The sequence below is a fragment of the Bactrocera oleae genome, chromosome 3 (assembly GCF_042242935.1).
Source record: "Bactrocera oleae isolate idBacOlea1 chromosome 3, idBacOlea1, whole genome shotgun sequence".
Lineage (NCBI taxonomy): Eukaryota > Metazoa > Arthropoda > Insecta > Diptera > Tephritidae > Bactrocera > Bactrocera oleae.
The window spans coordinates 263,926-290,058 of NC_091537.1; the positions used below are offsets into that span (position 1 = coordinate 263,926).

The 26,133-nt window shown below is 32.8% G+C and overlaps 4 protein-coding genes and 1 long non-coding RNA gene across 14 annotated transcripts; 3 read left to right on the plus strand and 2 right to left on the minus strand.

Moving 5' to 3' along the window:
* Dif (Dorsal-related immunity factor) lies at window positions 1-17,639 on the plus strand. Of its 8 annotated transcripts, XM_070106877.1 has the most exons (7): window positions 1-2,034; window positions 4,340-4,597; window positions 4,660-4,849; window positions 14,448-14,495; window positions 14,650-15,072; window positions 15,144-15,529; window positions 15,607-17,639. In XM_070106877.1, the coding sequence occupies exons 4-7, from the start codon at window positions 14,462-14,464 to the stop codon at window positions 17,605-17,607; spliced, it is 2,844 nt and encodes a 947-aa protein (XP_069962978.1). In that variant the 5' UTR covers window positions 1-2,034; window positions 4,340-4,597; window positions 4,660-4,849; window positions 14,448-14,461; the 3' UTR covers window positions 17,608-17,639. The 8 variants fall into 8 exon arrangements, with proteins under 8 accessions (XP_069962978.1, XP_069962974.1, XP_069962980.1 ...); XM_070106873.1 differs by lacking the exons at window positions 4,340-4,597; window positions 4,660-4,849 and having other exon boundaries at window positions 1-1,856; window positions 1,944-2,034; XM_070106875.1 differs by lacking the exons at window positions 1-2,034; window positions 4,340-4,597; window positions 4,660-4,849 and adding exons at window positions 7,735-8,357; window positions 14,047-14,117.
* LOC118682179 (uncharacterized) lies at window positions 12,059-16,934 on the minus strand. 2 transcript variants are annotated; one of them, XR_004977901.2, is made up of 4 exons: window positions 16,863-16,929; window positions 13,083-13,339; window positions 12,847-13,003; window positions 12,059-12,782 (listed from the first exon to the last, which is right to left on the minus strand). It is a non-coding gene; the product is annotated as an uncharacterized lncRNA (long non-coding RNA). The 2 variants fall into 2 exon arrangements; XR_011395465.1 differs by lacking the exon at window positions 13,083-13,339 and having other exon boundaries at window positions 16,863-16,934.
* LOC138856297 (uncharacterized) lies at window positions 17,614-21,780 on the plus strand. Of its 2 annotated transcripts, none has more exons than XM_070106882.1 (4): window positions 17,614-17,863; window positions 19,933-20,334; window positions 20,507-20,578; window positions 20,651-21,780. In XM_070106882.1, exons 1-4 carry the CDS (start codon window positions 17,662-17,664, stop codon window positions 21,235-21,237), a joined length of 1,263 nt encoding a protein of 420 aa, XP_069962983.1. In that variant the 5' UTR covers window positions 17,614-17,661; the 3' UTR covers window positions 21,238-21,780. The 2 variants fall into 2 exon arrangements, with proteins under 2 accessions (XP_069962983.1, XP_069962984.1); XM_070106883.1 differs by having other exon boundaries at window positions 19,969-20,334.
* LOC106615013 (putative E3 ubiquitin-protein ligase UBR7) lies at window positions 21,327-25,406 on the minus strand. The gene is made up of 2 exons (XM_014231017.3): window positions 24,318-25,406; window positions 21,327-22,242 (listed from the first exon to the last, which is right to left on the minus strand). Exons 1-2 carry the CDS (start codon window positions 25,255-25,257, stop codon window positions 21,866-21,868), a joined length of 1,317 nt encoding a protein of 438 aa, XP_014086492.2. The 5' UTR covers window positions 25,258-25,406; the 3' UTR covers window positions 21,327-21,865.
* On the plus strand, window positions 22,915-24,118 carry Rsph9 (Radial spoke head protein 9). Its single transcript, XM_014231019.3, has 2 exons — window positions 22,915-23,346; window positions 23,401-24,118. The coding sequence occupies exons 1-2, from the start codon at window positions 22,999-23,001 to the stop codon at window positions 23,896-23,898; spliced, it is 846 nt and encodes a 281-aa protein (XP_014086494.1). The 5' UTR covers window positions 22,915-22,998; the 3' UTR covers window positions 23,899-24,118.
* Window positions 25,407-26,133: the final 727 nt, after the last annotated feature.

A 26,133-nucleotide genomic window follows, 5' to 3' on the forward strand; every position in this document is an offset into this window, starting at 1 on the left:
TAATTGTAAAGTGTTTTTGTTTTAAAGTATTTTATATCATTCTGACATCTTTGCAAGTAAGAAATTGTGTACAAACGTTCCGGGTATTTTTAGAGGAATGGAAGTTGTTTCAGGTTAAACGTAGGAAGATTAATAGATATTGTCACGGCGACTGAGTTTATGAAGATCATCCGGGGAAACTTTAGTATACAATCTCACGATTGCAGGGTTAAAATTGGTATGGTTGGATAGAGGAGATACTCCAGATTAAGAAACTTATAGTTTTCGAGATATTCGCATTTTAGGTTAAAAATTTTCACAAATTTTTTCTTGCAATTTCCCGATTTATATTTAATTTTTTATATAGTAAAATTTGTTTTATGTCCATTTATTATTGTGTTAGTTCACTACATTGTTTCTACATATTTAATTTATATCAATTATTTTAATACTTGCTTTAAATAAGCAATTTACTCTAAACACAATTTTCGGTTCATGCACAATAACAAAAGGGTGCCATGTTGACAAATAATAAGTGTTACCATACCCTCTTTAATATTACTTATTTTTGATTAGATTTCCTTTCTGCTTTGGCGGCCTTCGTCAGCGCATCAAAAAAATAAACCCTGGCCGATCCAGCACCTGGGTGGTCGTATATCCTTTCCAAATTTTCCAAGAACGCTGTCGTAGCGTTGAATTGACATTCCCCATTCCTACTATAGTAACATTTATAAGTGAACCTAACTACGCCTCAAGCATTAACTTGAATCTTACCATAATTTTTACAAACTGATCTACAGCCACCACTTGTGATCACTGATTTTCAAATACAGTAAAGTAAAACCTCCACAAAACTATTCATACCTACACCTACGCATCCAAACAGTCCATACATATGTATGCACATACGCACATACATAGGTATGTACATTCATACAGGTGGAATGTTACATAAATGCTTTCTATATGTACTCGTATATACATGTTTACTATGTACATATGTTTATTGAGCCACAATACATGTATAATCATTAAAAGAACCGTTCTTACACTTCATTAACGGCGAACAAATTGAATAAACTTTATAGTTAGTAGCACAAAGTTTGTACGTATGTAGATATGTGTTTTCTTGCACATTGTATATATGGTATGTCTGTATTTATGTATGCACATACATACATATGTGTATGTGGAGAAAAGCTGACAGCTACTAAATGGCTGACTGGACCAGTATACTTCAGTTAGCTTAAACGATTTAAAATATGTTTATCGTATCCATACAAAACATACTTGTACACATGTATGTACATACGTATATGTAATTGTTATATTATGTTTGAATGACAGCATATGCATCTCGTAGATGTCTGTTTAAAGTGTCTTCATATAAACAAGAAAATTCGAACCTACATATGTACCATATAATAGGCCATTGGCCTTTATAAAAATCTATGCATAGAACAAAAGGAGTTTTCCATGCTGACCTAGCGTTGATAGGTATGTATATCAAAGCACTAATAGATGAAATTCCACCACACATACAGTAATGCGTTTGCGCGGATTTCCTTTTTGCTTGGATGACTGTAGGAATCGGGGAGATTGGCAAGAACACTGAGTTATTGTCATTAACAGCACCCGTAGTCGCTAAACGCTTCATTGTCTGTTCGGCTACGACGGCAATCAGTTGATTTGAAAATATCGAACGGAAAATCAATTACTGTAAATACTTACGTACTTAAATACATATATATGTAAATGGAATTATAAAGAACTAGTGCTACCGGTACTCCTGTAATTCACGTTGATTTTATACAAACGAATTGATCGAATCGATTGGACAAATTGGATAAATACAATACGGTTTAAGTTCGAAAAAAGTATATGATAATATCTACGTATTTGTTATAATACAATAAAATTGTGAAAATTTAACATTATTGTTTTTCAATGTAATTGTATTAAAGGCAGACACAGGTTAACGAATATTTTGGATATTAACTACTTTTCTGTAATAAAACGACGTCACTGTGCACTTGATAGAAAACGATATTATGGGTAAGACAATAAGATATAACGTGACATGTTTATAAGTCTTGTACGTATGTATGCCCACCCAATTTAATTTTACTAACAACTAGTAATTATAGTACATGCATGAATATGAATATGTTTATTCATATATATGTATGTATATATGGTATAAATTCCTTGACGGAATCGGAATTAGAACTTCACTGCATTTTGATTCCAAAAAAGTGATCGCAATCGAAGTTCAGAATAGTATTGATAAATTTCTTCTAATCAATAATTGTTTCTCAATACATGCAATCATATACAATTCCTGTCATCCTAAGGCGTACGGATTCCATTTTATATAAGAAAATTCATTTCGAATAATTAAATTGATTTGTAATTACAATATACAATCATTTCATAAAGTGTATTGGTATATTTAGGATGTTGTATTAGTGTATTATATTTGTGGTTATTTTTTATTCCGGAGATTTAAGTGCAATGAATGAAATTACTTATAATAAAGCAAATATAAGGCATAATATTCTAATTTACTTCATTATTATATTCATCTCAAAATAATAATTAATACCTAAATCGTAAAAATATTTCAAACCAATTAACAATGTATGTTTTCGAAGATAAATATATTTGCATATATCTATGTATAATTTATCTATATATAAATGTACATACATATATAATTGACGATACATTAAACTAGCACATTATTTACGTTTTTGCTTTATACTTGAATACATAAAATAATAGAATTCGATCGATAGACTATAAATAGCAAATCTAAGAATATTGTATATTGGAGTGAAACCCTAAAAACCTCAAAGCAAGAACTATCATGACAGTACAATATTGCAGTTTTTGAATGACCTAGATAACCTTTCAAAAATTACTTTCTTATACACCCATTGATTAATATACAAAATTTGTATGATTGTTTACTGGCATATATCATGCCATAACACTACTTAATAAATAAAATGAGTTATTTATTGGCGTAAATATTTCAAAGGAAAAAAATCCCAACTTGATTTCTCAACATTGTTTTTGTTAGAAGTCCACGAATATATAATATGTACATAGTTATTCTTGACCTCAAGTATCGTGTGCGCTTATTAATTTCCTTTTGAATTAACCAATTCCTGGGTCCGATAGTTTTGTTTAATGCTGGCTTTTTCCCAAATCTTATAATAACTAGGTTTAGATGTATTTGAGTAAGTAGCCTTAGTAGTTATGGTATCGGGCTAAATGGACACATATCACTTAAACGGTGAATTTGCGTGCATAGCAAGCTAATATGAAGATTTCTATCTGTTGTTACATTCGACGATCCCGACAAGCTAACGAATTTCTACGCTCGTTGTCTCTCTAAAAATTACATAACACAAGAAGTTGAGGTGTAACCGAACATTTTATACTTTCACAACTTGCAAGGATCAAAGTCGGGGAAAATTCTTCTCGCATTTAAATAATATATCTGACAGGTTGGCCGATATTTTCTGTAAAAAGTTCGCAGTCGAAACTGGGGTCCACGTATTCAATTTATGGTGACTTGAATAGTTTTGGTCCGACTTGGACAATTTTTGGTCTTAAGGTGGCACACGTCAAAGGTACAATTTGTGAAAAGTTTTATACAGATACGTTGATTGGTACTTGATTGTATACTAATTTAAAATTGTCTTATATGGGAAGTAGGCGTGGTTTGTATCTGATTTCGCCCATCGCACTGGAATGTAAGAATGTCCGGATAACATTTCCTACCGAATTTGGTTGAAATCGGTTAAGTAGGTCCCGAGATATGTGGTTTCACCTAAATGTGAGTGGGGCTACGCCCATCATCCAAATTTGTAAAATTGTATGTCCCTGGCGCATTATTTATAGATTTATCGCACTTTTAGTAGTTTTTAACAAAACGTTATATGTTATTCACAGTAGGGGTGGGGGTGCCAAAAATATTTCCCTTGAACAAATTTGGTTATTATAGCTTGAGTGGTTTAGGATATACTTGTATGTACATTAAACTTATTAGATAGCGGATAAGTGCCTCTCGCTAATGAAATTTGTGTCCTATTGCGAAGCTTAGTTATGGCACTTTATATGATTTTCGATTAATGGCATTTTGTGGGCGTGGCAATGGCCCAATTCCAACCATCTGCCCTTGGGTGGCAGGGAACATGTGTACCAAGCGTCATCAAAATATCTAACGTTTTACTCAAGTTATCGATTGCACGGACGGACAGACAGACAGTCACTCGAAAATCAACTCATCTCGTCATCCTGATCGTTTATATATGTACCATATATATAACTCTATATCTATCTCGATTAGTTTTAGGTGATACAAACCACCGTTAGGTAAACAAAACTATTATACATGTTGCTACAGAGTATGCCTAAATATTCGATTTATCACTTGTTCGCACAACTCACTTGTTTATTCGTTATATACTAAGTAGTGTGTGCTTCAATAGTCATATGTGTATGTGTTCCAATTCAACTGTTTTAAAGAGATGCGTCAGGGTTACTTTCAATGATGGATGAATTTGTAGATATTCCTCGATTCAGCAAGTATAACATACTATACCAAGTAAGTATATGAGTATAAACAGTCATACATATAACCAAACCTACTATTTTCTCTTTCGCGAGTACGAGTTTTGCAATCTTTAAATGAAACTGATCGTTTAGGTTCGCACATAGGACCACAACAGCTGAATTACGTTACGCTTCTCTTACGTAATGAGCTGATGTCTTTGCGATTTAATTTCGGAATAAGGCGTGAATGCGGAGAAGCAATGGTTTGCAAAGTACTAGTGTAGAAACTGTTAGAACTGAACTAGTAAGTTTCCTTAAATGCTATGCTGTTGCACATACTTGTATGTATATGAACATAAAAATGTATTGTATTTAGATTAAGTACATTTGCTCATACATTATATATACATACATACATATATATATAGTATAATATATAGAATTAGTAATATTTTCGAACAATTTGGTTTGCACACATAAATATGTGTATGGCATATGTATGCAGACGGTGTGCGAATATGCCAAAATAATACTGAGTAAGTATACGCAGCGTTGTACCAAACAATTGTTAATAAATATTATATAATATATATTTATTGATGTTATATCCCAATCTTATTCTTTAAAATCATGCTATTAATTAAATTAGAAAACAATCCAAAAATAAAAAAATTTTGCCACAACAAATAACTAGGAAACCTTCTTATGAGCCTCCTAAGCCCGAAAGTTCTTTAAAAATATTTACAAAATATCTATTCTACGACATAAGGTTTGGAATCTACCGCACTTTAGCATTCTCGAATTCAACTTTTCTCTATATAGCGGGGGCAAATAATTTTATCTAAATTCTTTCTAGGAGACACTGAAAGACACTTTCTAGGAGACTAGAAGACACTAAAAATTAGTAGTACCGTGCACACTTATTGTTCCAAATCAAATCATTTTAATTACTAGGCTCGTTTTCAATTTTGAATGTATAGCACGTCGCAGTACGGCTGCAGAGTGGTTCTTTTCATTCCTTCAAAATATAGGTTTGTATATATGTAAGACTTTGAAGAAATACATATGTATATACCAGAAAAAATATATATGGAATACCAAAATCGAGTAATAAAGGAGTAATAACTTGTTCATCCAAAATGTAGTAATAAAGGATCAAGTATGGCGAATATATACAGTTGTTAAACGGCTAAAAAGTTTATTAAACTTAATTAACTTATTAAAAATGTGTGAAAATTTATTCTAAGCGAAAAGCGAAGCGATAAAAAATATGGAAAATATTCTTGATGGCCTCTTAGCCGAATTCGGAATGTTCAAAGAAATTAGAAGAGCTTATGAAACCAAACCGGAATCCGAAGTGGTAAGACAAAGTTTATCAATATTTTATAAAGAGAAAAGTTGTTTGGAGTTTTTAATGTTTTTCAGATTTCCTATATAAAATCCATGTTCGATAAACTCAAACTTGAAAAGGCCTTACCAAAAATTTTTCTCAACAACGTGATCAAAGTCAAATGGGATGGCTCGAAAAACAAAACAGCGATAAATAAATACAGATTGTTTAACTTTCTAATTTTCGGTAGAATCTGAGATTTTTATATTATATTATATATTAAGTAACTAATATATATTATCAATTTTTTCGTTAAAGAAAACTTTACAACATATGGGAGTTTTGAAAAATGTAGGACAACTTTTTATCGAAAGACCTATTCACTAAAATCTGCTTCGACTCAGAACTCATCGTAAATATTAAAATTACCTCTACTATTTAGCAACTAATAACTTTATTTTGAATCATTATAACTATTTTTGTGAAGAGAATTACTAATTTTTATATTTCAAAAACAAAAATAAAATATTTGAAACAAGACAAAATGCATTACTCTTTTCGTACTCTTCATGGTGACAAAAGACATTACTATTTTTATGCTCTTTCTGAAGACAAAGAAGATCACTACCTCTGCACTCGTTTCGGAAGTCAAAAAGAACTTAAAAGAATACTCGGTTTGCTCTTCATTAGGAGTTCAAAAGGAGTGATCTCTCGCAAGGACATGCAATTTTAAAAAGGAATATTAAACGCATGGGGCTCGGAGATTTGTGGAGTAATCCATTGCTCGCAAAAAAGCGATTTTAGATTAATCATTGGATAATCCGATTTTTTAATGGGATAGTACTTACTACTTTATTAGGTATCTAATGCAAATAGAAAAGTGGCGTTTATTTGCTCGTTCCCTCTGTGGTGGCATACTCTTCATAAGTTAAAAGTGACAGATATAGTTGCAGATATAAAAGTTATCCTTTAAAATTTTTGAGACTGTTACATTGGTATTATTGAATTATTCTCTTAGTGACTATATATCCCTCACGACTAAAATATAGGTGAATCACATTCGAAAGCATGCCATTTTATTGGTATGGGTATAATCACTTGCTTTAGTTTATTTACAGGTCATTATTATGCAATTTAAATGTTCCGCAACTTGAAAACCAGTTTAGAGTTCGACAAAGTTATTGCGTCACACAGTCCAGCAAAGTATCTACGCAAACAACAAACTGTTGACCAAAATCGCCAACAAAGAAACTTTTCAACTGGTTTTATATTACTATTACGATTAATAATTGCAAAAACTCAACAGTTAACTACAAATACAAACTCTATAACTGGCTGCGTCTTAGCATTGTAAAATTTACTCTCTTCCTCTCAATCTCAAAGCACTATTCCGCAAAATAATAAAAACAACAACTGAACTTCATTATTTAACTAGTAAATAAACGTGTTTGATTTTCAAAATAATACAACGTGAAAGCTTTTTTAAGCTCTAAACTTATCGAACAGAACCCGAAGCAAGGTTTTGTAACGGATTGTGACAAGCGACCAAACTAAACACAGCTAGTGAGAGAACAAATGTTAAGAGATCGCTTAAATCAATGTACCGATCAAAGCAGCATATGCATTGTTGAAGATTTAGTATTAAATTATCAATAAAAGTAAATATTTGAAGGCAACCAATTGAACAGATATCATTACATACAAAAGCATTATATACAAGTATGTACATATGTATGGTATATATGAGCACATATGTACATACAAGTATGTAACCACAAATAAATATAAGTATATGTATGCACGGGAGTAAGGGAAGTGGTAAAAAAGATTGATAATATTGCTGTTCAGCACTAGCTTACTGCGGGTCGAGCTCAGTTGAAAACGCGATTCAGTGCTCGGTGGACAAGCGCGATTAAACAATTCGAAAGTGAAATTAGAAACAGTAGTATTAAAATATAATGTTTAGATTTTGATATTGTACAATTTACTCTTCTACCTTTTCTAAGTGAAATCTGTAATAGTGTGCGACTTTAGCCATAATTCTGTACTACAAAATCGAAGCTAAATTGAATTCATGAGTGTAAACCAGTAGCGCAAATTATCAGAGATAATTTCTTATACATACATATGTTAGCCGGTATATATGTACACATACCGCATGTATTAGTGAAAATAATCTGCCATATTTATTATAAGCACATATTGTATACAGATATGTACACTAGTGTGATGTATATTGTGCAAAATTTCAATGCAGTGAAGTATTAAATGAACAATTAAAAATTATTCAGCTACGACTTAAGTGGAAAAAAGTGTGTTGGCAATATTAGCATAGTATAGTATTTTAAATTAAAATTAATACAATCGCCAAACAGCAATTTTAACAAATTTCAATAATGACATATGTACTTCTTTAATCCATACTAATGAAAACGAAAATAATAGACAACATCTATGAGATAAAAAATACATTTCATTGAAGGTACAATATTATTGTATATGTGCTCGTATTTCATAAACTTACTCAGAGTATTTAATGACTTTGCTTACAGTAACATGAAAGCAATTCTCAACAAAATCACTTCTAAGCAAGTACATAGATTTATAATATTATATATACGAATGTTTAATAATAGATGTTTTTATTTTCTAATGAATATGTTAAATTCGTATGAGATCTCGTGTGTATTTCCCTGCAAACAGTCGTCGTAGACAAGAGCGTTAAATGCGTAATGTGATCATCTTTCCGTTTCAACTCCCGTTAGGATCCTAATCAATTAATATCAAACAGTGAAAAGGTAGAACTAGTAGTGTATTTACATAGGCATGTCATGAGAGAAGCCTTTCATAAATCCCAACGGCCATTTGGAGGCGACCCATATTCATATAAAAAATTAAATATTTTATTCAAACTTTTTATTATTTTAAAGATACATATTTTACAAAGATTTTGTGAAGTATTCAAAATATTCTCAGCAAAAATGTTTTTTTAATTAGTAGTAATAGAGCAAATCCTTCGTTCAAGACCTTGTAAATTATATCTCGAAGACCTGTGTAAAAACATTTTTTTTTTTGAAGCCGTGAAACCCATATAAACCTAAAACCCCATATTTGTTTAACTAGGTTTGTGATAGTTTATGTATTTATGAACATTTGTAAATACAATGTATGTACATATGTATATATTTTAAGATGCTCATAAAAATAAAGTCGCAATAACAGATACTGATTGACATGTGTACAAAAATGTTTCTGTACATTATCAGTATGTGCTCTTATAAGAGAGTAACTACAAGCGCCAGACTAATAATGCAAATACTATATTATATATTTAGGTATGTTCTTTATGCTGTATAAGCTTTATGTCATAAAAAATCATTGCTGAATTGTCACTGATGCAGCTGATGGAATGTTGTTGCTTTGCTTATAAAACAGGTATTACCTTATAGATGGCATTATTATATCTCAAGAAGTAAATAAAATTAATTTTACGGAAACAGTACATTCTACGACATTTTGCTAGCCTTTGAAAATGTTCAAAATCTGGAATTACCTGAACTCACTTCCCCCTTTTGAAATACTTTTGGGCTTTAATTGCAATTATTGTTCTGATAGGTACATATTTAATCTACGAAGAGCAACGGAAAACGAAGCAAGTTCTTTGGGACAGAATTGTTAATCCTTAGTTAATGGCTAACACAGCAACATACCTCCCACGATCCTTCTTGAAAGTATATTTACCACTTTAGTTAAAAATATTACTAATGCAAAAATGAATATGTACATAGTATGTATTTGTGGAGCGTGGATTTAAATAATTTTAAAAATATTCTTAATTTGAATTGTGTTATGGCAAATGCGTCTGTATGTATTTATGTATGTACACTAGTTTACACTTGTGTTGTTGTGTACGTGTGAATAACCCAAGATTTGCTTTATTCAAGGAAAAAATGTTGAATATTTAAAGAAAGTTTTAGTTATATGGTTCTAGGTTATGGTTGAAGTATCGAAATTATAACCATGTGTGAGTAACTTTTAAGCCATTTTTGTTTTAGCAGCGAATTACATATATCTTAATTCGAAATTCAAGAACTTGACTCAAAATATTTAACCGATCTCTATATTTCTGTGAAAACTCGTAATAGTTTGAGATGCAAATGCAATCGGCAGCCATAAACAACATTTTGTGTATAATTAAAAGGGGGGCCACCATTAGTATTAACGATAACTTGTCAGCCGACTGTCATGTTCCCATAAAGCAACTGATATGTTTAATGATTTGATATCTTGTGCTATTATATGGGCAGATTACATTCAAAAACATACCAATCTCACATGAGTTCAAAAAATACAAGTTAAATTATGAAGCAAAATCATTAATAAAATAAAATAATATAATGATCTGATAGTTTTCTGTGTAGTTGGAATTTCTAGTTGTGAATTATTTAATTTTAGACTAGTTAGATGCTTTACTGCAGGGTACTTCCAACCGATGTTATTAAAGACCGCTAATTGATTACATCTAAAATGCCCTCATCTACAGTAAAGTTGGTTTTTAAAAATGAAAGGTATTTCTTTGCCGTCATCAACTTACTTACATATGTACATTATTCTTAGTTTAACAACTTGGTTGTTATAATTCTCAGAATTGAGTTTGATTTGTACCATAATCTTTTCCTTGCTCATATACCGATATACGGGCTATGTGGATGGAGAAGAACCGCTGGAGAAGAGGCGCAGTGAACTTTTGTATGTATAGGTCGAAACTAGAGGGGAAAATTGGAGCGGGAGTTTTCTGTAAGGAGCTCTTCGTCAATCTCAGCTTTAGGCTTTTAGACCACTGTACTGGTTTTAGGAAGAAGTGGATCCTATTAAGTTTACGGTAGGCGTACTGCCACGAAGTGCAACCTCTCTTGGGGAGGTGAGAATTCACTCCGACAGCAGAGAGGCAATACTAGCGTTGAGCTGGCTAACTGTGCGCTCAAAACTAGTTTAGGAGTGTCTGTTCTCACTAGAAACAGCATCAAGCTACCTCGTCATCAGACTCGTTTGGCACCTGGTCATAGCGGAAGCGCTGGCAACTGCAAGGCCGATTGTCTAGCCAGAAGGGAACCCTTATCTCACTCACATCGGAATGGGACCGAGTTGGAGCTCCCTTTGCGTCTTACGTTCCAGCACTAGACCAATGGGCCTGTGCGACTGCGAGATCCTTTTGGCCTCGAGTAGAACGCAGGAGATCTACTGACCTACTTATCGTTTGCAAAGTTCATCTTGTCACAATCGTAGGGGTTCTTACTGGATACTGTCCAATAGGCATTCATGCTAGTTGTCAAAGTTGTATGGATGAAAGTGAGGTGGAAACATCTAGGCACTTTCTCCTTCATTGTCCAGCCTGTGCAAGACTGAGGTAGAAACATCTTGACAGTCGTACCTTCGACAAACCAGAAGACACAGCCGAGCCGTAACCTAACTTAACTTATAGTTAATAATGATTTAGTAAACATTTTTTTAATTATTCAATTTGTATCGGACTCACATATGTATTTACATGCACATGCTATAATTTAAGCTGATGCAAAACTTCAACCTCGCAAATTTTCCTTTATGAGTTTAACTTTTGTTCTAGGTGAAGGTTGAAATTTTGCTTACAGTATGCCTTACGCCGTTTGGGAAATCGTTTTAATAATATCTAATCTAATTTTTAATGTGTCTTCTTATGTCTTTTTACACTTTATATGACTGTATCGCTAAGTAATTTAAAAAGTGTAAGCACCTGTATGTCACATTTCATATGCACAAAAGCCGATTTGTTTATTCCATAACACTGCGTAACATTAAAGGTACTCCTTAAAGCAAGCTATCATTTAGGCAATCGATTGGAAAATTACACCTCTCAAGCGAAAGTAATTCATAAATAAAGCAGTGAACAACTGCCTTTCAACTTAAGTGCAAACATGTACAAAATACCACCTAAATAACACATAACTGTTAATATATGTACTATATATTCGTCATACCTATTTATGTAGTCTGGTAACGATTTTGACTACATGCTATTTTTAAACTTATTCATAACAGAAACTGCCCGAGTAATGTAAAATATGAATAATATAACATACATTTTGGTTTATATGTGATCTGTATATATATTTAGATATGAAATTGGTATACATAAGTGGCTATTTTGCAAAAATGTCAAGATATTTGAAAACTCTGTAATTATATAAATTTCAGTTTTTGTTTTAATTGAATATAACATAGATACCATACGCGCATCCGACTGTATGTATGTATGCTTGTACCCATAGATAACTTTATTGCGATAAATAATTTCTAGTTTAAATATTTAGCGAAATGTGTAAATAAAACTATACATATGCCAAACTATTTCATTTCTTATTCCATAGTACGAAATTAAAATAATGTATGTACTTATATATGCAGATCCGTATACAGATTCACGCATACGCATTTGTTCATTTGTTTAATTGCTGGAAATAAGTGTTTACATACATACATATACATGACCCTCAGTGCAGATGCCGAGAAGAATTTTTCTCTATTTTTGACGTTAAGAAAGCATACATTTTGTTTTTGTTAAAAGGTGTTCTGGTTCAAAATTAAAATTCTAAAATATATGTACTGTGAAAATCACGGTAATCGAAACAATAACAACCTGTCGAATGTATACATGTGTGCGTGTGATTGTAGGTGTATAAGAGTCAAAATAATTTTCCTTATGTAGGTGCACATTCATGTACATAATACGTATGTAAACACTTACGTAAGTATTTCGTTAGTAAACTTATGTCTTGCACATTCGCCCCAAAAAATCATTTGCAACCGAAAATTCCTCTCCACCACGATTTCGTTTTAGTTTTTGTTTTAATTTTTCCATGACCATCATCTATACAAATTCAATCAATATCTATCAGTTCAACAATGTTTTGAGAGCATTTTAGTTTACGTACATATGTATGCGGATTGTGTGATTGGAGAATTCGTACGTATCCGAAATTGCCGCAAATCGGATTCAACAAGAATACATAGTATCCGGCATTCTGTTGACCTGAAACTTTCGTTCAATTTTCCGTGGCATTGCTCCAGCAGGTAGTAGAAGTTTATTTTCTGATCGACCACCACATGTTTTCGAAGACAAATACCATAGAAATAAAACAGATGTAGTCGAATCTATAAACATACTTACAGTATGTTTGTAACGCTTATATTTATAAATATGGTGGCAAAAATCATCAAAGTATCCCTAATGATACTTGTATAAGCAATGCTAAATTCAGCATTCTATGAAAGGACAGTAATTCACATCGCTATGCTTTTGAAAATTTCAGAGCGTTTCCAAATAACCATATTATATAATATGTGCCCTGCAGGAATATACAAACTAGCAAAGTTCGAAGTTGTCATGTGGACGAAAGTCGTTAAGGTTCAGAACAGATGCATTTTCTAAATTAGAAAGGTTTCATTATATTCATATTTGTATATGTATGTAAAGAAATTAATTCATACTCAGAGAAATATTAGTAAAACTTCGTTTATGCACTGCATTTATAAATTTCTTTTGAAGAGTTCGCTTGTAAAAACATTTAGAACTGTATTATGTAAATATTCGAACAAAATTATAATTTTATATGCTTAGATGATATTAGCTTTGAATTTATTGAGCATTTCTACAGATCGCAGGAAGACATTTAGATTTTTTATGTTCTACCGGAGCACGCGCGCGGATTAATCTACAAGTATTTGTGTATAGAAACATGTCCATTGGTAGATAAAAGGGATTACATATGTGTAAGACTAAACTGAACAGCTAAGCAAGGTCCAGATTAGCATCAAAGCTCTCAAAATTCGATCCTGTATGATTTCATATTAGTAAAAATTGTAGAAATCTTTACATGTCAGATTTAGAACGCCTCCATATTTTTACCTTAGCGGAAAGTAATTTGTTAATTTTCTACTTCAGTAAGTTTTTCAATTTACTATTTAAATAACAAGCTTTATTCGATATTACTCTTAACACGATAAGCTACTGATACATAAATAGGTACACGTATACTTTTGTTGCCCTCTATTTTTGTGTGCGTTGTATATACTATATACGTATGTATGTAAGAATATGATTAATATATTAGGAATTCTACAATTAATTTTAGACTTAAGTACGGATCGATTTCATCAATTTTGTCAACCCAATTTAATGTATCCTGAATATATCCTCAAAAAGGTAAAGCAGAAGGACGTAAAATGTTATATTTAGTATACTCTTATGAAAGCTGGGCTATAATTGGTGTCACCAGTATTCATGTAAATGAAATTATATGAAAAATGGGCGCTAATATCACAATTACAAATTTTCGTACCTTTTAATTTGATGTACTAGTATAAGACAAGCTTTAAAATTCCTTAAAACCAATCTTAAAAACTTATATTTTAACGCAAAAATTATAAAAAGTAATTGTAGAGTACTCATAAATCATCCCAATCAAATAAAAGAACTTGTTAATTATTAAATAATTAATAAAATACTTAAATAACTCCATGTATCAAATTGCAGATAACAGCCGAATTATGGATACAAGTGAGCACGAATTGAGTGATATTAGTAAGTTTTACAAAAATAAATTACTTTATGTATGGGTTACGATGGGTACACGGAATTTAATTGCTATGCTCGTGTACTTGCATACTAATCCAATAATAACGTACAAGAATAATATAGAAATATAGAAACTCAAAAAAAAATTGTATACTTGCAGTTGAGATTATATCGCCCGAATTGGATGATATTTCATCCTCTTCCAAACCTTATCTTCGCGTTGTAGAACAGCCTTCAAGAAAACCGATGAGATTTCGGTACAATAGTGAAGGTCGTACAGCCGGAAATATACCTGGTGAGAATTCATTTCAGGAAACCAAAACATTTCCTACTGTCGAAGTCGTAGGCTACGAAGGAAAAGCGCGAATTCTGGTGTCTTGTGTTACAAAGGATAAGCCTTTTCGACAACATCCACATCAGTTGGTAGGTCAGGAGTGTAAACATGGTTATTGTATTAGATATGTTGGACCCGATACACCACTACGTGTCGAACTCAGTAATATTGGAATACGATGTGTAAAGAAAAAAGAAATTTCGGAGTCTTTAGAGAAGCGAAAAAATAGGAAAATTGACCCTTTCAAGAGTAAGTGATACATTTAAACAACTATGGAACTAAAGCAATTAACTGGAATATAACAAATTGCAAATTTTTAGCTGGGTTTGATCACATAACTGATCCGAACTCAATTGAATTGAATTCATTACGTTTGTGCTTTCAAGGCTTTATAAAAGTTGGGAACGGTTGGAAAGCGCTGAGCCCAGTGGTTTCGGAACCTCTCTATGACCGAAAAGCAAAAAGTGAATTGCTTATTAGTCGCCTTTGTAGCTGCGCAGCCACTATTGATGGAGGAGATGAAATAATTTTGCTCTGTTCGCAAGTCAATAAAGATGATGTGAAAATTCGCTTCAAAGCGATCGATAACAATCGCGAAGTTTGGCATGCATACGCCGATTTCGAACCGTCCAATGTACATAAACAGACAGCAATTGTATTTCGCACACCACGCTATCCTCAGGCGGATTTGCCAAAAACTGCCAAAGTAAAACTAAACGATCATATATGTATATGGTGTCTCCATATATGTTTTAACAATATAATTTTCTTCGTATTTTACAGACATACATTGAGTTGGAAAGACCCAGTCTGGATAAACGGAGTGACGCTTTGGAGTTCGTGTTTCATGATCCAGGTACGCTATCCTTTGCCAGTATGCGCCGCAAACTTAAGCGAAAACAAGAAGTGGATATATTTCAACATATATTGTCCATGGATAGTGAAACGACTGCAACAAAATACTCTTGCCCCCCTTCTGATATTGATTTCGATTTGGATGATATTGCTACCTTATCAACAGAATGCACCGAGAGTGCCGTTAGCAAGCAACATAGTTTAGATACACTTAATGAAACCGAAAGTATAGCTCGGTGCAAAAGAGAAAGTATTACCGACGCTGATGAAGATATTAAATTTTATAGACCCAATGATATTGAATACGACTTCGAAGCGCCAACCATGAATTGTCAAGCTGTGGATACAGACACTCAAACATCGACACCAATTGATCAAATACTTAATCCATCACAGATCGAATCGCGTTCATTATCCGCAGTCGATAAAATCACTGAATGGATGTGCTCTAATGAGTTCGAACGAACCGATAGCTTAACAGTTGAGAACGGTGATACAACTTCAATCAGTCCAATAACAGTATATACCAACATGGCAAGTTTATCAACCAACCACACGACTATATCGACTGCTACTGACGACGACAAAACCATTACTGATCAAATGGATCAAGTGCCCGAACTCGATGACATGATTACAGAAACAAAATCTCGACGGGGCACATTTGACAGCCCTATGATACAGAACTTGTCGTTAGGTGGGTCACCGATTTTCGACAATAAATCAATTGAAACAATGGTAGAGGTGGTCAACACAAGAGGAAAGGAGAGTTTTGATGAGGCCTCAACATATACAAATTTACAAATTACTGTAAAAAATCCATTTTCCATTGATTATTTAGACACAAAAACGCTTGGAGGAGTTACCAATGACGAACTTGGCATGGTGGTATTAAAAAATCCCCCTGCACCGAAAATACGCGTAAATGTTGCCCAAACGCCTCCATCACCATCTTCTCCCCCACTACCTTTACCACCACGTACACCCTCTCCCGGTCCTGAACAAAGCCTTCCTCCAATTCCACCGAAAAGAAAAACATCACAAGAACTCTGTACAAACTCATCGGTTACACATGATTCCTTAGAACTTTCTCGCACGAATAGTGTGTCCTCACGACATCCGTCACAAATAATCATTATGCGAACACCAGATCAAAGTCCAACCAAACGACAAACTACACTCACTTCATCACCAAAGAAACGTCAAGGATTTTTCTCTCGACTTTTTTCACGACGCAAAAGTAAAACTGAAATAATGACTAACGATAAATCCATAAAAAATCAATCAAACAAAGTGACAACACTTTTTGACAGTAGGGAGCTTAGTATTGGAAACTTTTCTATCGGGGAACCAAATCGGTGCTCCCTACGCTCGATTAATTCTGCGACGCTACAAGTTAATTCCAACTATTTAGATTCCCACAACAACGTTGCTGAACGAAATGAGAGCAATAGAAATGGTAAACCGGTTGGTCGCAGTGTAAGTAGTATTTCTGGCAAGAGACCGGCATATTTAAATACAGACGTAGTTCATATCCCTCTAAAAGGTGAAAACGCTAAAAGTTTACCCTCCAACGAAGGTAAAGCTTTCACTTTTGGTCAATATTTGGACCGAAGAACTCTTAGTGCTCTTCAATTAGCCGAAATACCCGTTTGTGATGGGAAGATGGAACTATTAGCTATTGCCGATAGACAAAGCATAAAAAATCTATGCGAAGGGGAATTCGGTGTCACACTCGATGCGGAGGTAGACTTGCAGGAGGCCGAACACTTTGCACTATATACGAGTATACCACCAGAGCGTCAATTCACTGCAAATAGTTCCGATATTGAGTTGAAAATCTGCACATCTATGGACGATGTACAAGTAATAACAGCTGACGAAATCGCCAAACGACTGAATGAAGCAAATAGAATGCCAATTTTTTAATATTTATTCACTAATTTTTAATTTAGGGAATGGCAGTGAAAATAGTACATATGTATGTATATGTATATGCATATGTATATTTTTTCAAGATCTGAGAAGATTCATATTAAACCCCTTTTAAAGATTCGAGATGTCTCATATATTTCCATTATAGATCGTTATAAAAGAGAAAGAAAACGTCGGAAGATTAGTGGAGAAAGTCTCATAAACCAGATGAACAGAGATATGGGCTTAAACTTAAATTATCAAAGCATTTGTAAGTTGTATTATATTTATTAACTGCACACACTATTTAAATAAATATCTTGAAAAATACCTTCAAATGCCCATTTCGAAGCATACGGCTAGGCCAATAACTTTGTATTTAAAACAAACAAGCATCTAAAAATATCCATAGACATTTAACACTGGTACTCGGTGACCATCCATTATGTTCTCACCATCTGTAGCATACATATTGCGAACATGCATAAGCATCTAAACACTTACAGGCGCAAATACTTATGTATCAAATTCGACTCTAACTTAAATATGCTAAATATGTAATGTCCATAGTATTTTATGTACTGCATTTATAATTTATAAAATAAATGTATGTAATTGATGGCGCCAATTTTAATATTGTCATTTCTAATTTTGTCATAAAAATAAATTTTTCGATATTCGCGACAGATATACATATACATAGCCAATAAAGTTTGCGTTCACCCGACACATTTTTTTAAGTGAAGTAAAAAAACAATGTAAATAGGTAATTCAGTTTAAAATGCAAAAACAAAAATGTGTATTCTTGTTGGTACAGTTAAACACTGAGGTGGCGGAATTATGGTGTGAATGGAATTATGGTTCCATGGCCGCTGGTGGTGTGGGTCAGCTTGAATTTATTGAATCCACAATGGATAAGTGATATTTGAACATTTTAAAAAACAATTTGAAACAAAGTGCAGAGAATCTTGTATTATCTTCGACGTTTTGGTTCCAACAAGATAATGACCCGAAGTATACTGCGGAAATAGACTTTGGCCGGCCAGATCGCGGTTTTGACGTTAAAATTCCGGTTTTTTTAATTGTTTACGACGCGCTGGACAGAAGAATACGTTCTTCCAATAGTTTGCCCAATTTTTCTGAAACTTTCGCCATCTTTTCACAGCTTAATGATAATTTTTCTTTCCGACAGACTAATTACTTTTCCTTTGGGTTCCATTTTTTAAATATTATTAAAACGCGTCACGAGCTCTTTAAACGACTTATTATATTAAAACACAATAGAATCTACGTAAAAAGAAGGAACAAATTCATGAGAAGTAACGGTATTTCCAATTCAAGCTAACTGAACGCAAACTTAATGGTGCCTATGTTTACTTGTTCTTACACTAAAATCCCGTTATCACAAAATTAAAATAGGAATATACATTTTTGTTTTTGCATTTTGAACTTAAGAATATAAAGAAGAAATACATGCAGAAAATTTAAACTGAATTACCTATTTACATTGTGTTTTTACTTCACTTAAAAAAATGTGTCGGGTGAACGCAGACTCTATTGGCTATGTATATGTATATGGTATACGATCATCGAAGGTTTACCGAGTTTAAGGAATTGTTAGACAAATCTTAAAAGTTTATGTACTTATTCATTACTTATTGACTCAATCATAACCGAATTCTGAATAATGAACCTTATTATAAATAAATAAAAATAAACTATTGACTCTAGTGAATATATATTGTTGATATACTTATGTATCTACATTTATAAGTACATATTTTATTTATTATATCAGCTTCGCATATCAGAAATGTATTGTATAATGGGAAAATAAAGCATATAATCATTGAAAAATAATTGCAATGAGACTCACTCCTTCATACATATTCGATAGGTAATTAGCAAGTTGATTGAGTACGATTAAATACGTTACCGTTACATTTCGCAGTAAGTCAGTATATATGTCCTTCTATGTATGTATGTTTGTATGTTATTAATATGGCATTTTTTCAAATATTAATATGTTTATAATTAAGTATCTTCATACCAGCATCCGGTATGTACATACATATAAGTGCACTTTATAAATACACAAACCAAAGTGACTTCTAGTAATTTTATTGTTATGTACTCACACATTTATAAATCAAGCACTCTTTATTTTGCATTTTACTAATTTGCAAGGTCATTAATTCACAAATGTACATGTACATATCCCTTTCCTGGCTATTCAAACTACTTTTTTATTAATATTTGATGTTGTAAAACTTGGCATCGAATCAGCGCGGAATTCTAATTGCATACGCTTTAATGTAGTTTCTTTACTCTTTATTTAAGCAATGAATAATACTTTCAACTTGCCTGTCACCACAGTCACACACAACTACCAAATGCCACCGCTGTCACAGTTATCGGCAATACCACCACAAAATTGTAATGCAACACCATCGCCGATCACCCCTTCTTCCAAGTATACAGATCAACTAAGCACACTAATTCAGGATACTACTTGTACAAATCAGGCAGCAAGTTGTCAAACGCTTCATACCATATTAAATGATCGAAAAAAGCAAGAACTTGACTACAACACCATAGGCAACGTTAACGTTTACAATGACAACACAAATTACCAAATTACGAACGGCCACTATTTAGGTACTGTCCGTAACACTACCAGCGGTGGTTACTTTCAACCTATTAAAGAAAAAATTGAAATGGATACCAAATGTGACTTATCTGGTAATTTCATTGTTATATACTTATACCTTTATAAATCAAGCACTCTTTATTTTGCGTTTTACTAATTTGCACGATCATTAAATTGAAAATGTACATTTATATATTCCCAACCTACCATTCACACCATTTTTTTTATTAGTATTTGATGTAATTTCTTTACTCTTTATTTAAGCAATGAATAATATTTTCAATTTGCCTGTAATCTCAACAACACCACCACATCCAGATATCAAAGATGAGCCAAGTGAGTTACACTTTAAGGTTTAAAATATTTTTGAAATTACGCATAACATTTTATTTTTTATTTTTGTTTCAGTAGGAGCTGCAATGCCAATAAAGTTTACAGCAGTTGAGCAACATTTTGATCCATACAGAAGCAACTACCTAATGTCACCGCAGTCACAGTTGTCGCCAATGTCACCACAAAATCGTAATGCAACACCGTCGCCGATCTCACCTTCCCCCAACGGTGCTTATACGGACCAATTATGCACACTAATGCAGGATAGCACAATTGAGACAACAAAATGTCAAACGCTTGATGCCATATTTAATGGTCGGGAAAACCAAGAATTCGACTACAACGCCAGAGGCAACATTAACGCCTACAATGACAACACAAATTACCAAATTACGAACGGACATTATTTTGGTACTGTACGTAACACTACCAGTGGTGGTTACTTTGAACGTATTAACAATACCGCAGGAGTATGTACCCCTGCGATACATAATGTACAGGTTACAGAGCAACAGCTCCAAAATTCTATTTCGGATAAGGAAGAGATTGAAAGAATTATATTGGATCTCATGCAAACGCCTATGACGCAATCGCCTGCTCAACTAACTGATCCCAAGCAAAACAATTGCCAAGACAATGCAAATATCGATTTTTTTAAATAATTATCACAAATATAATGAGATAAGAAAATTTGTTCCTGGGGTTAGATTTAAAATCTTTCTCTAGTTTTTTACATTTAAAAGTTGACCGGTTAGAATTAGTAATTTTCTTATAAACATATGTATATATCAATTTATTGTAAGATTCGAACAATACATTTAAGTATACTTCAGAACTTAACTTAATGAAAACAAACATATATTTTATTAAGTATAGATAAAACCTCTGTAGTTGATATAGAGTTAATATGCAGACTAGGGGTTTGGCTTCCAACATAAAGATGATATCGAAAGACAACAATAAAGCAAGAGAAATGTGAATAAAGTTATTTATTTGTATATAAGTACAAATATTCAACATTTTCATGACCATTTAGTGAACCTTTTTACACTTTAATTTGATTGCAAATCTCATGATAAATTTTAATTTACTAATTAAATATAACTGGTATAAGATAATTTTGCATTATGAATTAAATTGTTTGTATATTGACTAAAAATGTAAAGTCCGGAATGTGATATAAAAAATTGGAATACTGAGTCGAATATATGTATGTTTTTAGATGGTATTTGTGTTATAAATTAGATATGTATGGTGCAATGCTTTGAAATTTCATATAATAATTCATGCTTAACGGCAAAGATATGGTTGACCCAAATCAGCGTTTTTTTCGCTCCGAATTTCTTGGAAAAAACGATTGATGTCCGCTTCGGTGACAACTTTTTTGGAAGCAGCAAATGTTTGTAAATATTCTTTTAGTTTATCTTTCATGCGGTTATACTCTGTTATAGCGTCGATTTGTTGCACTCGACCAATGGAAGCCAAAGCGCGTATACCTTGTTCATATGTAGATTCAATTGCACCACGTTTTTTACCTCGCTCTTCATAAGACTTGGCAGAATCTTCTGGATCTAACAAATACTCTACTTTTTCAGTTTTATAGAGATCCAAACAATTAACACATTGACATAAAGCCTCACGCCAGTCACATCTCCAAAATGTAGCTCCTGAAATAATTATAATTATAAAAATTTATACAAAATGCATATGTCATATATTCATATTAACATCACACAATTCTCTTGTGAAGTAAATCCAGAGATCACAAAGAAGGAAAGAAGGAAAAAAGGGAATAATATATTCACACAAATTAATTAAAACAATACCGTGGGAATTAAAAGTCTGGTTCGAAATATAGAATAAAACAAAAGAAGTTTAGAAAATAAAAAAACAGAAATATATCCATTTTTAACATAAATAAATAAATACCGTAAGATGACTTCATTGACGACCAAGTTAAACCTTAACACCCAAGCTAGAATTAGAAAATTGCTACAACAAAAACATAAATAATTTCTAAACAAGGATTACTAAAATAGTGTGGACTTGGTATTCGTTATTCGAATGCCAACTGATACGATATTAACCACAAAAAAAAGGATGGAAAAATATTTTACTATTTAAAAAAAACATATAAGGGAAGTTGGAAGCAAAATTATTAAGTCGACAAATCGAAAAGATGCTTCGTCTAAAATCTCAGCTAGCCTAAACTAATCTTTAGCATTTTGATGAAGAAATCGGCCCTAGGCCTTTTGTGGAGAGATGCGTGTTAAAGTATTTTACGAGTACTATTATATTTAAAATTACTTTATACAAACATTTGTCTTAAATATCTCTAGTAAACGTTATTTTTTCAGTCAATAATATGTATAATTTAGATAAACTTAATATTTTTTGATGTATTTTTTTTACTCAGAGAAAAAATGAATATAGAATATTTCAACGAAGGCCTGGAAGATCTAATGTATTGCGGACAAAAACTAACACCTGAGCAAAAGGTTTTGATCGAAAATTCGCTTATAGTACTACAGAATGAAAATCGATTCACAGGCATGTACTTTTGGGGTCGCATTAATGCAATAACTAGAGACTATTACATAGCTTTCGGATATACCCAAGATTGCTTAAAAGACCGTAAATTCTTTTACACGCTTGATGGATATCAATGGATGATCTTGCCTTTTGTGCATAGTCCGAAAATTTTTCAAGCTACTATTTTATGTCGCGAACCTTTTTTAGGAGACCCGTTTCTTGTAACAACAGTAGAACTGGTAAATCTTATAAATATGTGTTTATTAAAACGGAATCAATTATAGTGTTTTTAGGATCCTACATTCGAAATCGATGCTAACCAAATAATCTCAGCGAATTTACCCGAGAAAGTTAAGCTTAAGGAAGAAGAACGTCTGGCTGCTATAGTATTTATTATTACTGAGGAATGTGCAGTTTGCCCACGTGGAGCCCTTTATAAGCTTACAGATGGACGTGTAATACCCAACCAAATGTTTCGGGGCCTCAACGATCTGCAAGTTGAAAATATTTCTAACTACCAAATCCTTCGATTACCACGAAACGATTTAAAGCACAATTTGCTAAAGCGCAGTGATTACAACTACGCTATTGATTTCTTAGACTGTATAGCCGATGTAATACCGTTACGTCAAGTATTCTCTTTGAACTTAATGAGAAACGAACGCTTAATTATTATAAAATCTTGTCTCTGGCCCGGTATGACCTTTTTCCACAAGTTAAACTCTCGAAAACATGGTTTTCTCTATTTTGGAGACGGCAAGAAAAACTATGATCTACTTTTTATGTACTAGCAATCTCCAAAATGAACACGTATAAACAATATACAAGTCCTACAACAGTACTGAAGAAACTTACGATATCAAACTTACGACCAATCAAAAATATGCCTCACTATACATGACATATTTATTGATTTCGGCTAATATGTTCGCAATTACCTCGACGGTACCTCAAAAATAATTACTTGTAGCTTTAGTTTTAAAAATAAATGAATGCATTACCCTACTTTAATTTAATTATATTTTTAATGACTAACTTGTTTTGACAATGCAACGAAATCATCTCACTATTTTGTCACCAAAAGATGGACGGAGGGGGACAATATAATTTTCATGCATCATACAAATCCTTTGTTTTACGTGAAAACAATAAAATCATATAGCGTAAAATGGTGTAAATATATGATACAGAAAGCTATTATGAAGGTTACCTCCTACGTAATTCGTTTTTTCTTTTGGACGACGGCAACTTTGTTTAGCTGTCTTCATAGGGGAATCACTTTTGATTTTCTGTCGTTTAACTTCTGGACCACCATTAAATGTATTTTCATCAGCATCAACAGTAGGTTTAACTTGTGATTCCACAATTTTTTCTGACGACGCTGTTTCGGCCGCATTCATATGCATTATATCCGAAATGCTCTTGTCTAAATCTGAACGTAATTTGTTGTCGTGATCTTCACCCAACGAATTATTTTCTGCTGTTATATTATATACAGGTTCGTCAGAATTATCAAATGCATCAAGTGCCAGCCCAGTGTAATTTTGCAGAAATATGTGTTTCTTCATACATTTTTCACAAACCATTTCTGCACAGATATCAGCGCTATCTATTTTTTTGGCGGATCCACCCATATCTAAATGAATCAAATGAAACCAATCTTCGCAAACTGTGCACTGCAACATCACTTCTTCCGTGGTTCGCTCCGGATCTGGGTATGGCCTATGACATTTACAATATAATCCTTGAAAGTTTTGATTATACAAGTTCTCGGAATTACACTTTTGTGGCAGTGTCGTTCCAACATTAAGTAAACATTTTTGGGTAGATATTTTTTCCGTGGGGCAATCGCAACGAAAATTACGTTTTGTATACAATTCGACCAGTTCGTGATTTTCGTGGCAACGATATGAACATGCTAAACAGATTCCAGCGCATTTATTCAAGTCGGTACGAGCTTCAGGACAGCAAGTTAGACAAGAGTAAAGAGCCTGGCGCTTAATGGCTCCCTGAGAATATGTGCAACATTTCTCATCAGAAGCGCCTAAAACAGCATTGTATTCCTCTTCTAAATCATGCTCCTCTTGCAAGACATCAACCATTGTAACACTGGACTCATCCAAAGAATTTTCTGTGTGTTCAGGATTCATTGTAAATACACTTTTTTTCAACTAGCTTTGTAATAAAACTTTTATACAGGTCTGCAACAAATACTCAAAAAATTTAGAAAATTGTTTGATCAATCACCACATATAATTAACATAACTTGGCGCGCGCCCAGACAATCTTTTTCTTTACAAGTTATGGAAAATGCTGCCAGATGTAATAAGAATTGTTTTGAATAAAATGACATTCGAACTAAATCCTAATCGCAAAGGATTTATATGAAAGCATTTTATATAAATATGAAAATGTCAAGTTACCATTTATCTTTTTCTTTACAAGTTATGGAAAATGCTGCCAGATGTAATAAGAATTGTTTTGAATAAAATGACATTCGAACTAAATCCTAATCGCAAAGGATTTATATGAAAGCATTTTATATAAATATGAAAATGTCAAGTTACCATTTTTATTTGAATTATTACATTTAATACCACTATATGTTATTAAAAATTTGAATTGAATATTTTTGAGTATCTTAATTTTTTCTTCATTTACAATTTTTCAAAATGTTTCTATTATTCTATGCATACATATTTGCACATTACATATAAAATATGGATAACAGAATTCAAATTTCTGAACGAATAGTATATATTCATTTGAAACCGAGCGCTCTTGTAACCATTAAAAGTCTTCGAAAGTGAAAAGGAATGTTGAAAACGGTAGCAGCGAGCTGTTACGAACAAGAACACAAAGCGTGCCACCCGAACACGAGTGGCACTCTCCCTTCGACTTTCCTAGTCGTCCCCTCGCCCACAAAAAACCGGTTTGGGTTACAAAAGAGTTAAAATGTACTAGAAGTTGTAAGCTCGAAAAACGAGCAATAAGTGTTAAGTGGTTGGAATCTCTTGTAAACAAAA

Excerpts from the sequence above, each read along its gene's own strand:
- Dif (XM_014231013.3), top strand. The coding sequence starts at position 9,271 with ATGCAGCTGATGGAATGTTGTTGCTTTGCTTATAAAACAG. Across the intron at positions 15,073-15,143 it reads GAAAATTGACCCTTTCAAGA|CTGGGTTTGATCACATAACT; the intron begins GTAAGTGATACA and ends GCAAATTTTTAG. Across the intron at positions 15,530-15,606 it reads ATTTGCCAAAAACTGCCAAA|ACATACATTGAGTTGGAAAG; the intron begins GTAAAACTAAAC and ends CGTATTTTACAG.
- LOC138856297 (XM_070106882.1), top strand. The coding sequence starts at position 17,662 with ATGTATATGTATATGCATATGTATATTTTTTCAAGATCTGAGAAGATT. Across the intron at positions 17,864-19,932 it reads CTTAAATTATCAAAGCATTT|CAATGAATAATACTTTCAAC; the intron begins GTAAGTTGTATT and ends TCTTTATTTAAG. Across the intron at positions 20,335-20,506 it reads TACCAAATGTGACTTATCTG|CAATGAATAATATTTTCAAT; the intron begins GTAATTTCATTG and ends TCTTTATTTAAG.
- Rsph9 (XM_014231019.3), top strand. The coding sequence starts at position 22,999 with ATGAATATAGAATATTTCAACGAAGGCCTGGAAGATCTAATGTATTGC. Across the intron at positions 23,347-23,400 it reads TTGTAACAACAGTAGAACTG|GATCCTACATTCGAAATCGA; the intron begins GTAAATCTTATA and ends TAGTGTTTTTAG.
- LOC106615013 (XM_014231017.3), bottom strand. The coding sequence starts at position 25,257 with ATGAATCCTGAACACACAGAAAATTCTTTGGATGAGTCCAGTGTTACA. Across the intron at positions 22,243-24,317 it reads AAAAACGAATTACGTAGGAG|GAGCTACATTTTGGAGATGT; the intron begins GTAACCTTCATA and ends TAATTATTTCAG.